Source organism: Pleurodeles waltl, chromosome 11, assembly GCF_031143425.1.
Source record: "Pleurodeles waltl isolate 20211129_DDA chromosome 11, aPleWal1.hap1.20221129, whole genome shotgun sequence".
In the NCBI taxonomy this organism is placed as follows: Eukaryota; Metazoa; Chordata; class Amphibia; order Caudata; family Salamandridae; genus Pleurodeles; species Pleurodeles waltl.
The window spans coordinates 208,076,841-208,089,506 of record NC_090450.1 but is presented as its reverse complement, the minus strand read 5'-3'; the positions used below and the strand labels follow the sequence as shown (position 1 = coordinate 208,089,506).

At 41.9% G+C, this 12,666-nt stretch overlaps 1 protein-coding gene across 1 annotated transcript in view; it reads left to right on the top strand.

Annotated features, from left to right (window-relative positions):
* Window positions 1-12,666, top strand: part of EIF4EBP1 (eukaryotic translation initiation factor 4E binding protein 1) — a 65,849-nt gene that overhangs the window by 34,032 nt on the left and 19,151 nt on the right. The window contains exon 2 of the mRNA XM_069213447.1: window positions 9,996-10,166. Within this exon, the coding sequence (XP_069069548.1) occupies window positions 9,996-10,166 (171 nt within the window). The remainder of the gene's footprint in view (window positions 1-9,995; window positions 10,167-12,666) is intronic.

Sequence of the window (12,666 nt, the reverse complement as noted above, 5' to 3'; positions counted from 1 at the left end):
CCAGTTAGTGCTGGAACACTATTGACTTGAAATTGGAGTCAAGGAGGACTCTTGGGGCTCGGACTGCTAGTGGTGCGTACCTTGGATGTTATTATTAGTGAATGGAGAATAACCATTATTGTAGACACAAGGAGAACGTGGGATAGGGAATTACCAAAGAAACACTAGAGCCCCAACCTCCAGGGTGACTGTAGTTGTTTCTGAATCTTGTGTTTTTCCTTTGTATACTATGCAGTAGAAATAAAATACTTCTCTCTTCATAAAAGTGAGTATTTGGCTGGCTGGAGAATGATTTATTGCTGCTGCTGCGCACATTTTGAGTTGTGCGTCTTTATTCAATATACATATATCAACACATCTCCCCCACAAGGATCCTTGGACTGTTTGGACCATGCAACCCCGAGAGTCGAGTGCAGAAGCGGTGCTTGGTCCAGCTGGTAAGGATGCACAGTAAGTAGGGCTCCTGGAAACCATGTGTGAAAGCCCCCCCCCTTGTTTGGGACCAGTAACCCCTGCTTGGACCATGGCCTGAGGAGGAAAACCAAGAGGCAGAGAAGGAGAGCGAGGAATACGGGAATAAGAGGAGGGAGGAAGGACGGGACCAACAGGAGGAGGAGAACCACACATGATTATTCGGAGGAGTAATACCGGCGGTACACCAACAGGACGAGGATGAAAAGGAGCAGGAGAAGAAAGTCATTATTTCAGGCCACATGTATAAAAGCGAGCCCTTTAAGTGGCCACACGTCATAAAAACGATTAATAGTTGCCCCCTTGAGGCCACAGCTCCCTTAGAAATACCCGCTTTTCGTCTATTTACAGCATTACTTAACTCCCCCAGCGATAATGCATACAGTTTGTGGTCTACTTAGTAACCCAGACCAATTCTACGCCCATTAGTTTTCCTTGTTGCCATTGTCTTTGGGAGCAGTGTTTGTCAGAAATAATGCACAGGCTGTGTCTGACTGTATTATTTAATACGCTTGTATTTGCATCAAGCGAGAGGTCCTTAGCATTGCATATATCGTGCTGGTTGCATAGTTGTGCGAATTATGGATTGCAGTCTTCATGACCTAAAAATATTTTTTTTTCAATTTTTAATTCACAACCATAACGTTACTTCAATTTTTATTTTGTAACTGCGTGTTTATTCGTCCCGCAGTGAAATACATCGGTCTTGCAGTAAATTACCAGTTCAGCTTCGATACGACACTGAGGATGTTATAAAAGTGGGTTTTTAGTAGAGCGCTTGAACTGTGAAGTTTACAGTTACTGACTCTGCTAAGGGCAGTGACATCTGCTGGACACGCGTGATAAACGTGGCAGGGCCCGTTTAGCCAATTGCTCCTCTGCGATCGAACATCACTTTTTTGCATTCTGGTAGGCGATGTGTGCACTGTAAAAATATCATTTCTCTTTAGGGGCATACATATAAGCTTATTTCTGTGCATCCACTCCATGCTTTTTATTTCTAGTTTTTTTGCACAGATGAATCTGCTTCGCTTTTTTTCTGCCCTGAAATTCGTCTCATTTATGTCTAAGAAAAATCCAGATTTACTCTTATTTCTGAACTCCCACAAAACGTTAGGGAAAAATACTACATATGCATTCACACTAGCCCCTAAATTAATGGGATTAATCAAGGGTGAATGTTCTTATTATTGTTACTTTATTGCACTATTATTTTTTTCCGTTTCATTGTTTCGAAAGGTCAACGGCACAGTGATATTCCTCACTATTTCGTGGGTTTCAGTTGGATTTTTTTTTTTTTTTTTGCTGACTATCTCAATAGGAAATAAACTGTGTGTTTATTTCCGGGTGTCCAGTTTACGCCCAGGTCAGTGCATGGATTCAGGACGACCACCAAGTAGATCAACGAGGGTTATTTTCATTGTATCTAAATGTATTTTACAAATACAGCCTGAAAATCTGGAATGGACTGGCCCTTCTGATTCAACAGTGAACACGCTTCTACAGTAACGTAACTGTGGATAGTAACCAAATATCATGCCTGGGATCGAGTGGGGAGGAAGGCTTTATAGGATGATAGCAGTTATGATGGGCGTACCGGGAAGGCAGTGTCTCTAAGGTACTTTTGCTGAGCAGGGCTTGGGTGGCGGTAAAGTGATGTGCTAAGGACTCACAGATCATGGCCAAGGGCCGTGTTTATTGTGATACTGTGGGCACTGGTACCCTCAACCTGGAGAGAACTACAGGCACTGACGGATATGATCAGCGACCTACACGCCATGATCAGAGCATGGGATTAAATATGCCAATGTTGTCTTCTGTACCTAAAAAGGGTGGTATTGTCTGTGCCCTGTACTCCTACATGCCAGCATTTTAGAAGTGGAAAGTGGAGATTTTAAAAGAATGGTCGGGAGAATATGTTTCTCCTATTGACTTCTATTGTGGCCTGCATCTGGTCTATTGGCATATACTGGATTTTCAAGTGTGCTGCTGCAGCAGTATCTATTAAAAATGCTAATATACATACTTTCCTTACCTGTCAGGCGCACAGAGAAAGCGCTATGGTAGGCAGAGAGAGTATGACAAAGCTGTTGTGCACTGGCCTGCAGAAGCAGGTTACTGGCAGTACACAAGACATGTCCCTGTCAGCTGAAGCCCACTAATAAATTGGGTTTTTCATGCAGGAATTGGGAGGCAGGAGACTAGCCTTGAAACTAGTAGTCTACCGTCTGAATTGGGGGGGTTGGTATGTGTATGGATGTTTGCTAAGTACATAGAAGTTATAGTTAGAACATACTGTCGGCACTGCAGACGGTGGGAACATTAGATTAGAACAACCTTCAGAAAATTCATGAGAAAAATGTTGGTAAAGGTATGTTATATTTTTTTCTCCAAGAACATAAACTACTTTGCATAAAAACGTGAATTCTTCTCTTCCCCCCCCCCCCAAAAAAAATAGGTTGAAGAAAAGTTAGTTTCACCTAAGAAGATGAAAACCGCTGATCAGCATCTGTAACCGTCACCCTCCGGCTGCGCCAGAAATGACTCAAGTAGCATAATGTGTAATGCTACATCTCCATTGACCACTGGTGCAGCAGAAAATTGCACCTTTTCACGTGAAGGTTTCTTACGGGCTTTTGCTTGAACATATTGAGCGTATATGATACTGACAAGCAATTTAATAAGACATTTTGTAACTACAACAGCACTTGCGTGCAATGTGACTACACTCCTTGAGCTTATCTTGACACAATGGGCAATGCAGTGCCCCCTACTGAGCGGGTAACAACCCTTTTGGCCTCTAATATATTATCTATTGGGGTATGTGCTGGCTATTAGTGGAACTGCAGCCTTTTGTTTCCAGGCATTCTCTGTGGGGACATCTGCTGGCTGTCAGTGGAAGTTAGCCTTCAGTTGCATTGTAATTTCTGAGGAATTCAGTTAACTATCTGGCAACTCAGCAATACATTGTCATGTAGTATATTTGAGACCTTTGTTTTGTGTTTCTGGTACTACAGCCTTTGGTCTCCAGGTAATGGTACAGAAGACGTGTGTTGACTGTCACTGAAGTGTAGGCTTTGGTCTTCATAAAATATTTGTGAGGACATTTGTTTGTTGTCAGTGGACCTGCAGCCTTTCATCTCTGTGTAACGCTGCATGATACAATAGTAGGGAAGCCCCAGGTAACGCTGTCTTAGATTTCAGCTGTGATTTGTGTTAGGTCATATCCAATGTGTTGGGTTCAGTTGTTGTTGCTTAGTTAACATTAACTGTCATTTTCAGTAATTTTAACGTATTGATTTATCACCACAATGTCCCATCAATTGGAGTATTATTTCAAGCAATCGGTAAGTTTTTGTGAAATAAGTTAGAAGGCGATTGTGTCAGACAACAACATCTATTTCGTATGTTCTTTTTCGGTGAGTATATATTACAGTAAATAGTGATTGTAAGTTAATGGAAGTGCACCTACATGTAGAATTATAAATGAGTAACGGGGAATAACATATGTTTTTCACAGAGGGGTTAGGAGTTACATCAATTAGACAACAAAGCAACGTTCAGGTTGTCTGTGATACTCAGAACCCAGCGGTGAAAAGATCCCTGTTAATGAAATATGTCATGTACTGCCACCTTTAAACTGCTCCACATGGACAGGGGAGAAATGAGGGGGTGTATATCACATGCCCTCTCTTCCCTGTCTCCAAAACAGTGTCCTTCTGCCACCCATCCTCACCACCCTCTGTGCCCCTCCCCACCTTATTTCATGAAGCTGTGCTAGAGCCAGCGCTGCACTGAAAGGCTCCCTGGGACCCTGGTCAGAGCACCCTGCCAGTCTTTTATGAAGTGGTAACAGGGGGAAACCTTTGTTTCCCACTGTTGTAAGTCATTGAAGGGAATAACTAGATATTCACACTAGAAACGTCCAGTGGAAGCCATGCCTGACAATGACTTTCTTCCAGTAGCTCCTCCAGAATCACTTTTAATAGGACGGCGTCCATGATATGGATGTTTTGGGCAATACTCCAGACCACACTGCAAATAAAATAATCACGAGGTCTGGCTGTGCACATTGCTTATGTAACAGCTGTCAGGAGATCCAACAAAAACAATACAACGATAAGGCCAGCCTTGTGACTTGGTGGCTGCTTTACCTTCTTTGACACCACCTTAAGAGTTAGTCTATGGATGGGTTGCACTGGTGCCCGAAAGTGTGCGTAATTGAACATGTAGACGAATTGTGTTGCTTGGTTTAACTTGAGAGCTATCACAGTACCCTGTGCAGATGTTGATTCTCTTGTATAAGATAACCTGCCAACCTTTCTGTAGGAATTGCAGTCCAGAGAGTGGCAGGGAGTAGTGCCTTGTAAAGCGAGAATAAATAAATACGAGCGAAGTATTTAATCCGGAATAGTAGGACTTCTGGTTTAAGTGTCTCAAAGTATGTTTTATTTATTAAGGTCGTTATAGTGAGAGACAGATAATTAATTCTCTTCTGGTGAGTACATATAAATGAATTGGTAAAGTATTGACTGTGGAGGAATGAAAATTACTTCCCAGGCGCTGAGGTGGGCACCATTTCCCATTCTCCCAGTCATTGCAGCTTCTGCACCAAGTTGTAATTGCCAGAGTTAAAATGGTGATAGAAATACCATGATGTAGCCTTAGACTAAATGAAGCCACAAGCCGATTAAGCAAAATACTAGGTGCAATAAGTGTAGGTTATTCCCAAAATTCAGTAGAGTGAAATCATTAGAAAATAAGGAGCAAAAACCTAAAACTGTCATGTTATGTAAATATTTTTTTAAAAAATATTATTTGTAAATAATTGGTTAGTTAAGTTCCAATGAAGTTGTAAGGTGAATGAGGCTAGAGCTTGTCATATAAAAAACAAGAGATCATCATCACAAATTGAAGTACTGCAAGTGAATGAAAGTGTCGGAAAGCAGATGGATAAATGGTATCCTTAAAAGCACTTCAGATTGTTTACCGTAGTGTTTACCGTAGTCAGTGACTAGTAAGAATCATTCACTCGCATCAATAGAGGTGGCAGAACATGAATTACTTGTTTATAATGTGCAATCAAGAACACTTTGCTTACCATGCCTCTGTAGGAGTGATTGATGTGTGACTCTAGATGTTAATATTTAGTATAAACTTAAGGAATGAGACCTAAAGCAATGGGCACAAGACGAGCCAAAAGATCTTCGGAGATGTTTGACAATCAGTTTTAAGAAGAGATGAGCTGTACATTGGTTCCTAAAATGTGGCATTATATCGATCTTGATAATTCACACTTTAGTGAAGTATCCAAGTTACATGTAGGTCAGTAGTACAATCTCCCATTCAATTTCACTCAAATCCGATGCACTGCAAATATTCTATATTTTATTGATTGTGAACCTTAAGCAATGAGCCATATTGAATTTCTGAGCCTATCTTTATCCCTCTGAACTACAAAATACCCGTGAACTGTCTATTTAGCAAATTGCTGAAAAGGCACATTTTAATTATTTTCACCTACAGATAAATTTGCTATATGTGGATGTCAGCACATCTGGTCAAATGACAGCCGAAATTCTCATACAAATCTAGTAAACCAATTCTGTGATGGAAACTGCTTATTTTCACTATTGACAGGCATTTACAACGACAGCCAACCGAACTAAATCCACAAAGGCCTACCTATAACATCACCAATATTATTCTCGTTAATCCAATTAAAGCTATCGCCGCCACATGGCCTGTTCTTCCCAAGACTAGTATCATTTTGTAACTTTATTTTCTGCATCGAAAATCAAATTGTGTATACAACCAACAGACTTTCTGCCTAAGAGGGAAGAAGTACTTCGGGAACGTTGTATACTTTTAATATCAAATAATGATTGTTGGGTGAAATCCGAGAACATGCCCAGTGTGAATTTTTGAACCTAGATGAAAGCTGCCTGCAAGGTAATGAATAGACTTGAACAAGGGACTGCAATAGTTTTCTCACACACTCAGTTTCCCATCTATCTTGTTCGATACAGATTTTCAATAAAAAGAAGGGAGAGGTTAACTCCATTACAGTTTCACAGAAAACGCATTTGTTTTCATAATCCCTTTAGTTGATGCGTTGACAAAGCTCAGCATTCAAAAGTATTTAGCCATAATCTTTTTACAGGCCCAAAACGATCGGGTTGCGTACGCATAGTAATACACAGTAAAGGGTTTGCTCCTCTAGCTGGCCAGGAGGTCTCAACGTGGAGAAATATTGTCTTTGCAGAAGCTGCACAGCATGAAGGAACGATTAAAAAACAATTTTAATAAATAAGCGTGATGATGCAGCCCGTAGCCAGTGTCGTTGTGTGTGCGCACGTGTGCGTCTGCCTACAGAATGACACAGGCTGCAGTCCCATCATTATGCTTTATTTATGTTAATGGGGCCGAGGTAGGTTTTGAAGGGCTGGGGACATCAACGTGGAGCGGTGGGAGAAGCACACGAAGGAGGTTTGTTTTCATTTATTTTTAATTATATTCGTCATTTCTTTTATGGTGAAGTCTCAACATGGTGTTTCTAGCTTTGCAAAGAAGTACATGGTGTACAGATGTGAGACAATTGCGGGATGGGACAGAAGCACTCCGATGAACAAGTGCAGCACGGCAGGGCACAGAAGCACGTGGGCAAGAGGCCAGCATGGTCGTGGATGGGAGACAGGAGCACGTGAGTGAGCGAGAGTAACCGAGGTTATAGGGGGAGAAAAGCACATGAGGGAGACAGCGCGAAAACACATGCTCTCTGAGTCCTTAAACAAAAAGAATGAAAAGTTGCTTTAAAACTCGGATGGAAGGACACAAATACTTTGGCCATTGTCCAGGGATGGGCAAAACCCAAGAAGAGGACAGAAAGCTCACAGAATCTAATGAATAAGAAGCAAGCAAATTAGTGTGAAATGCAGCAAGTAAATAGTAAGTAACGTGCGGGCTCTAGGTCCACTTTAAACTGACAATAAGTATACGGGCAGTGCATGCGCTGTCTAGTAGGTGAGACCTAACAAGCATTGGCAAGCCAATAGTTCTCACCTATGAGAGAGAGTGCTACTGGTTTTGTCAGTCTTTTTTTTTTTTTTGTAAACATGCTGTACAGCAGCCCCTTTTTTGTTTTAAAACTTACAAAGGGTGTATTTTCACCGGTAGCAGGAAAATTGAGGACTTAGTGGTGTTCTGAAAAGGATGTAGTGCGCCAGTGTGGATTTGTAATGTATTTTAAAGTTGTACAAGAACTTAGACCCTTGTGTTCCTCTATCTTTATTAAAAGCTTTCAAATTCTTATGTCTTCGTTTAATGGTCTAAAGCATCATTAAGCCCTCGCTTCATTGAGTGTCTTGTGGATGTTGGTTTGGTCATGCCAAGCCTTGCTGCTAGGCAGTTTCCATAGTCGAAATCTGACTTGAGAGAGAAGAAGTGTTCAAGGTTTTGTAAAATTTAATGAAACTAATACAAATAAATAGTGGAACCATACTGTAATCTTCTGAGCTATGCACAGAAGCGTGGTGACAATTGTTTTTGCTACCAAAAAAGTGATCCTGAGGCTCTTCCGACAGCCGAGACTCCAAATGCCATTGGTGAAGGTTAACTTACCACAGTGCCTGTTGGACTCAAGGTGAAGGATGCAACACTCATGGACTAATCTGCTAAAAAATACTCAGATTTGGAGTTCCAGCAATTTGTTTCCTTCCTGTTGGCAAGCCTTGCAAACATAAATGTTCTTATTGCCTCTATAACGAAAATGTTGTAAGTGTTGTTCCTTAAATCATTTTGTAATGATTTGAAGTGCAATAACGTGCTCCTGTTTACCTACTATATTCACACCTTGTAGGTCTGAATCAACCATACAAATGGAATAAACCTTTTGAAATCCAGATAAAGGTCGACGGTTTTTTCATAAACTCCTATGAAAGTCACTTTGGAAAGCTCATTGATGAATTAATGTTTTTAATGAAAAATATCTAGCAGCAAAAATATCTTAAGTGCAATTCACAGTGTCGTAACAGCACTTTGCTGTCTGAACCAGTGGTGCACATAGAGCTAAATTCAGTACATTTTCCACTCAACACATACATTTTCTACAATGCAGCAGCGAGTAAGAGTAGGTGATTAAACCAAACCTGAAGGCAGACACTAAGAAACAGGGGCTAGCTCTTCTTGTGGGAAGAATGTGAGAAGACCTTGAGAAGGAGATACCGGGGATGTATTTGTAGATGTGGTAAATGGCTGACTTTGCTAAATCGGCATTTCTCAATTGGCTATGCAAACTTCAAAGCTAAGCTTACTTCATCAGCCAAGTTAAAGGTACAGTGTACAATATAGAAATTCAGAATGGCTGTGCGTTTAAAAACGTTTTGTAATGTGCAATTATGCAAAAGCTTTTATCAATACTTTAGGTATAAAAATGATTTTTCTTCTGTTATTAAAGGCAGATATAAAATACACTCTCACGTCCAAGTCCCACACTTCCGATTGTTTTCAACAAAGTGAAGGCTTTCAAGACCGATGATGTGAGAGGTTCTGGAACACCACACTGAAGCTGGGCACGGGCAACAGAGCACTTCCTAAGATTTTTTTTAAACTTTTACTAATTATATCTAGCATCCAATAGGACCATATTGAACGAAACCTCACCTTTCAGCCAGTATGCGGAATGAAAAAGCCAGAGTCAGACTAAAATGTGTGTATCTCTCATTTGGCGTGTTTGCTTTATAATGTTTTATTTGTGCACAATATTTAGTATTTCCTACAGAATATCACTAATTTTGTTAGTAGATTTAGCAACAACTGTTATGTGTTTTTCCTTTTTTGTCATTTTGGTTAAGGATCATCTTTAATTTCCGTTTGTTACAAAAATGGAGCGGTGCTTGAGTAAGAGGAAGGTTTTTGACCATGTACATCACATTTGGGATTCTGATGGCAAAGTGGACTAGTGCGTCCACCCCAGGGGTTTGTGTGTGACCTCATAGTCGTCTGTTTGAGTACTTGCCGATCCGCTTAGCCTTTCAGTTTTCTGAGGTTGCTAAAAGGAGTACCATTGAGTTGGGCAACAGTAAACTTGCATTACTGTCAATAGCGCCACGATACCTCCATAGGATGCACATTAGTTCTAGAGACATGCCTGTCACGCAAGTATTGTCAATGTATATTGGGTACGGAATGAAGAGGTGGTATTTGGTATACGCAGTGTAATTTTATCCGTGCGAAGATGGTGACCAGGCTTTGCTACCTTATAACCCAGAAAATAAAATGATTGGAAAATTTGGAGTAGCGCTATGTAGAAAAATATAATCCGAAAAAAATCGATAGCAGATGGTTTCCCTTGTTCTTTCCATCTGCCCCGTTCACTGTTACCGGAGCAAGATTCGGAGCTTTCCCCTCCGGTGTATTTGTAGCCAGTATCTGTGATTGATCTGTTAAAGCTGATTACTGTCTTCTGACTTGTGAAAATGTGAGCATAAGGACTGAAGTAACTGGACAATCTTAATTCCTTTCAGGCACAAGAATTATTTACGATCGCAAGTTTCTGATGGAGTGCCGTAATTCACCGGTTACCAAAACTCCGCCCCGTGACCTTCCCAACATTCCAGGTGTGACCAGCCCTAGCACAGAGGAGCCAAAGCAGGAGGCGAACCACACCAACCACCACGAGGAAAAGCCGGCCACTGGTGAGTAGAGCCCAGTGTAGGACGCAGATTTGAATCCGCAGCTGCCCGTCTAACCTATGGTGAACTGGTGGCCAGTGTCTCTTCTGAAATGATGTGCAGAGATTGATGGGACCACGTCGTGGATCTAAGGGGTGACAGTGGTGTGACTGGTTGAGGAGATTGAGTCTGTGGATGAGTATAGGGAAGTAGTGCTTAATTTGTTTAAAAAAAAAGGGGGTGGGGGGCAACAACGTTTTTCGTAGGAGCCTGGCACTTTTCACACCTCTTTTTACGCCAACCTGCCCTTCGGGCGCTATATGTCACTCTTGAAGATTCGTTTCATTACTGATTTCTTCCTTTTGTAGCTGTTTTTGTACTTTTCTCATACCACTTTCCTTCTTGTTCTGCCGTTCTCCGTATTTCTCTGGGTCTACGCACGACGACGAAAAATAAGCCCAGGTGCCCTGACGTGAGTGCCGGTGCACATTCTCTGCAGCCACTAACCCTGATAAAGCAATGGTAGAGCGGGAATGCTGTGGTAGATGCAGCAGTGAACAATCGGTTAGGATAACAGAGTTTCTAAGATTTTTCTTCTGAGGCGAGGAAGCCTCCATAGATCTGTTAAAAAGACCTACTTGTGACTTGTGCTCTCGGTGTAGTGAATCGTCAGCTTTTGGGTAATTAGTGCCGCTGGTGTTTGTCTTTTTGTAGTCAGATTTGTTTGCTTATTCTGCCGTCATAATTGGATTTCGCTCGAGAATCGACTGTAGCTATTTATCTTAGGCACGTTATTCAGGCTGTTGTCGGTAGATGGCACTGTTGTACTGAGAAAATATATTTTCATGATATATCAAGTTGCTGAGATGGATCTGTGTCATCCTTGATTGCGGCCACTAGAAGACGAGGTGCCCTTTGAAGGGTAGAGAGTCGCGAGGACGTTCCGAGGTGTCCGCACACATTTTTTCCTTTTGTGCTCGCTGGGAGGAGGCAGCCATGATAATGATGCTCTGCTAAAGAACCACTAAGCTCGGGTGCCAACATTCCCGAAACAGTGAACTTGTGCCGCGAAGACATGTGAACTGGAATCTGCACGGCCAGATGCGACAGCCCTGGGTCCTGGAGCACGATGTCTCCCAGGCATCCAAGTGAAAATTAGGGAGGGGTCACCTAACAATAGAAGATGCTCACTGACCAAGGAGTTGTGCCTGGTTTTCATTAGTGAGCAGTTACGATGCTATATACGCACCGGGCTGGGATAAGCCATTATTTGATTCCTTAAGCCACGATAATTCCATTCTTGGATCCTCTGCGTTTCTTCAGGGGCTAGGCTGGCCAGGGTAAGTAGTTCTAAGTTATGGGCGAAAAGCCTTGCTTAATTGCATGTGTATCACCATTCCATGCAGTGCAACTGCTAAAAATGTTGCAAACAGTGTGTGCCTCCCTCCTTGCGATTAAAAAAGGAACGTCCATCGACTGCCCGCACCTCTTTGTCTGATTGGTAAAGTATCTTTTTCTAACTCACTTTGCGAATGTCAAATCTTTTGAACATCAACGCCCCGATGTTTAAGATGGCTGATATGCACAAAAGACACGAAGAAGGTATCCAAAAAGGCACGAACGATTCGCCTACCTGAAGAATAATAGTGCTGCAAGCACCCAGATAACCTTTCTTGTTAGGCAGCTGGGTAGCATTGAGTCGTGTATTTATAATAAAGATGGTTTCTGACTGATGGAAAAAGCATGGTGTCCCTTAGTGGCAGATAGGCATCAGGGCGCTTTAAAGCATGAGCACTCGTAGCAAGGTTGTGGTTTCGACCCATTCCCAGGACCAGTGACCACTTTCCAGCACATCTGAAGCATGCATGCCAGCCAAAACACAATCTCCTCGAAAGATTCCCACAACGATTGCTTCACTACACAGACGGACGGGGCACTAAATAATAAAACTTCATCATCAAAAAATGCCACAGAACGGAATTTGTCAAACAAAAGCTTCCGGAGAGGCTCATGCTCTCTCTCATTGGGACGCCCTGTGAGGATACTCTTTTCGTTTTCCATATCGCCATCTAGGAACATGATTATGTCCTGTGTCAAACCACATCCTTCAAAAGCTTCTATTTTCCATTCACTGCCTTTGAAGTATACATGCACACTAGGGGAACTTCATTATTTAATGGGGCAGACCACGGCCTTCACTGCGTTCTCCTAGGGTTAGCCTACCACCCTTTGATTTCAGCCCGGAAACTGGGAGCACCAGCAGAGCACAGAGACTCTCTCACTTCCCACATCAACAGTTACCAAAAAAAATAATATATATTTTGGGACGGGGGAATAGCTTACTAGTGTGCAACACATCTCTGCCCTTGGCGAAATAACACCAAAACAGGACATCACAGTATTGCTTCTGGTTTCCTCCTTTTAATCATGAACTGTTAATTCTGCAGAATAAATCATATATAGACTTGCATGTAATAGTGCCAGGTTTTTCTGTGAACCACCAGAATGTACAAATGCTCCCTAT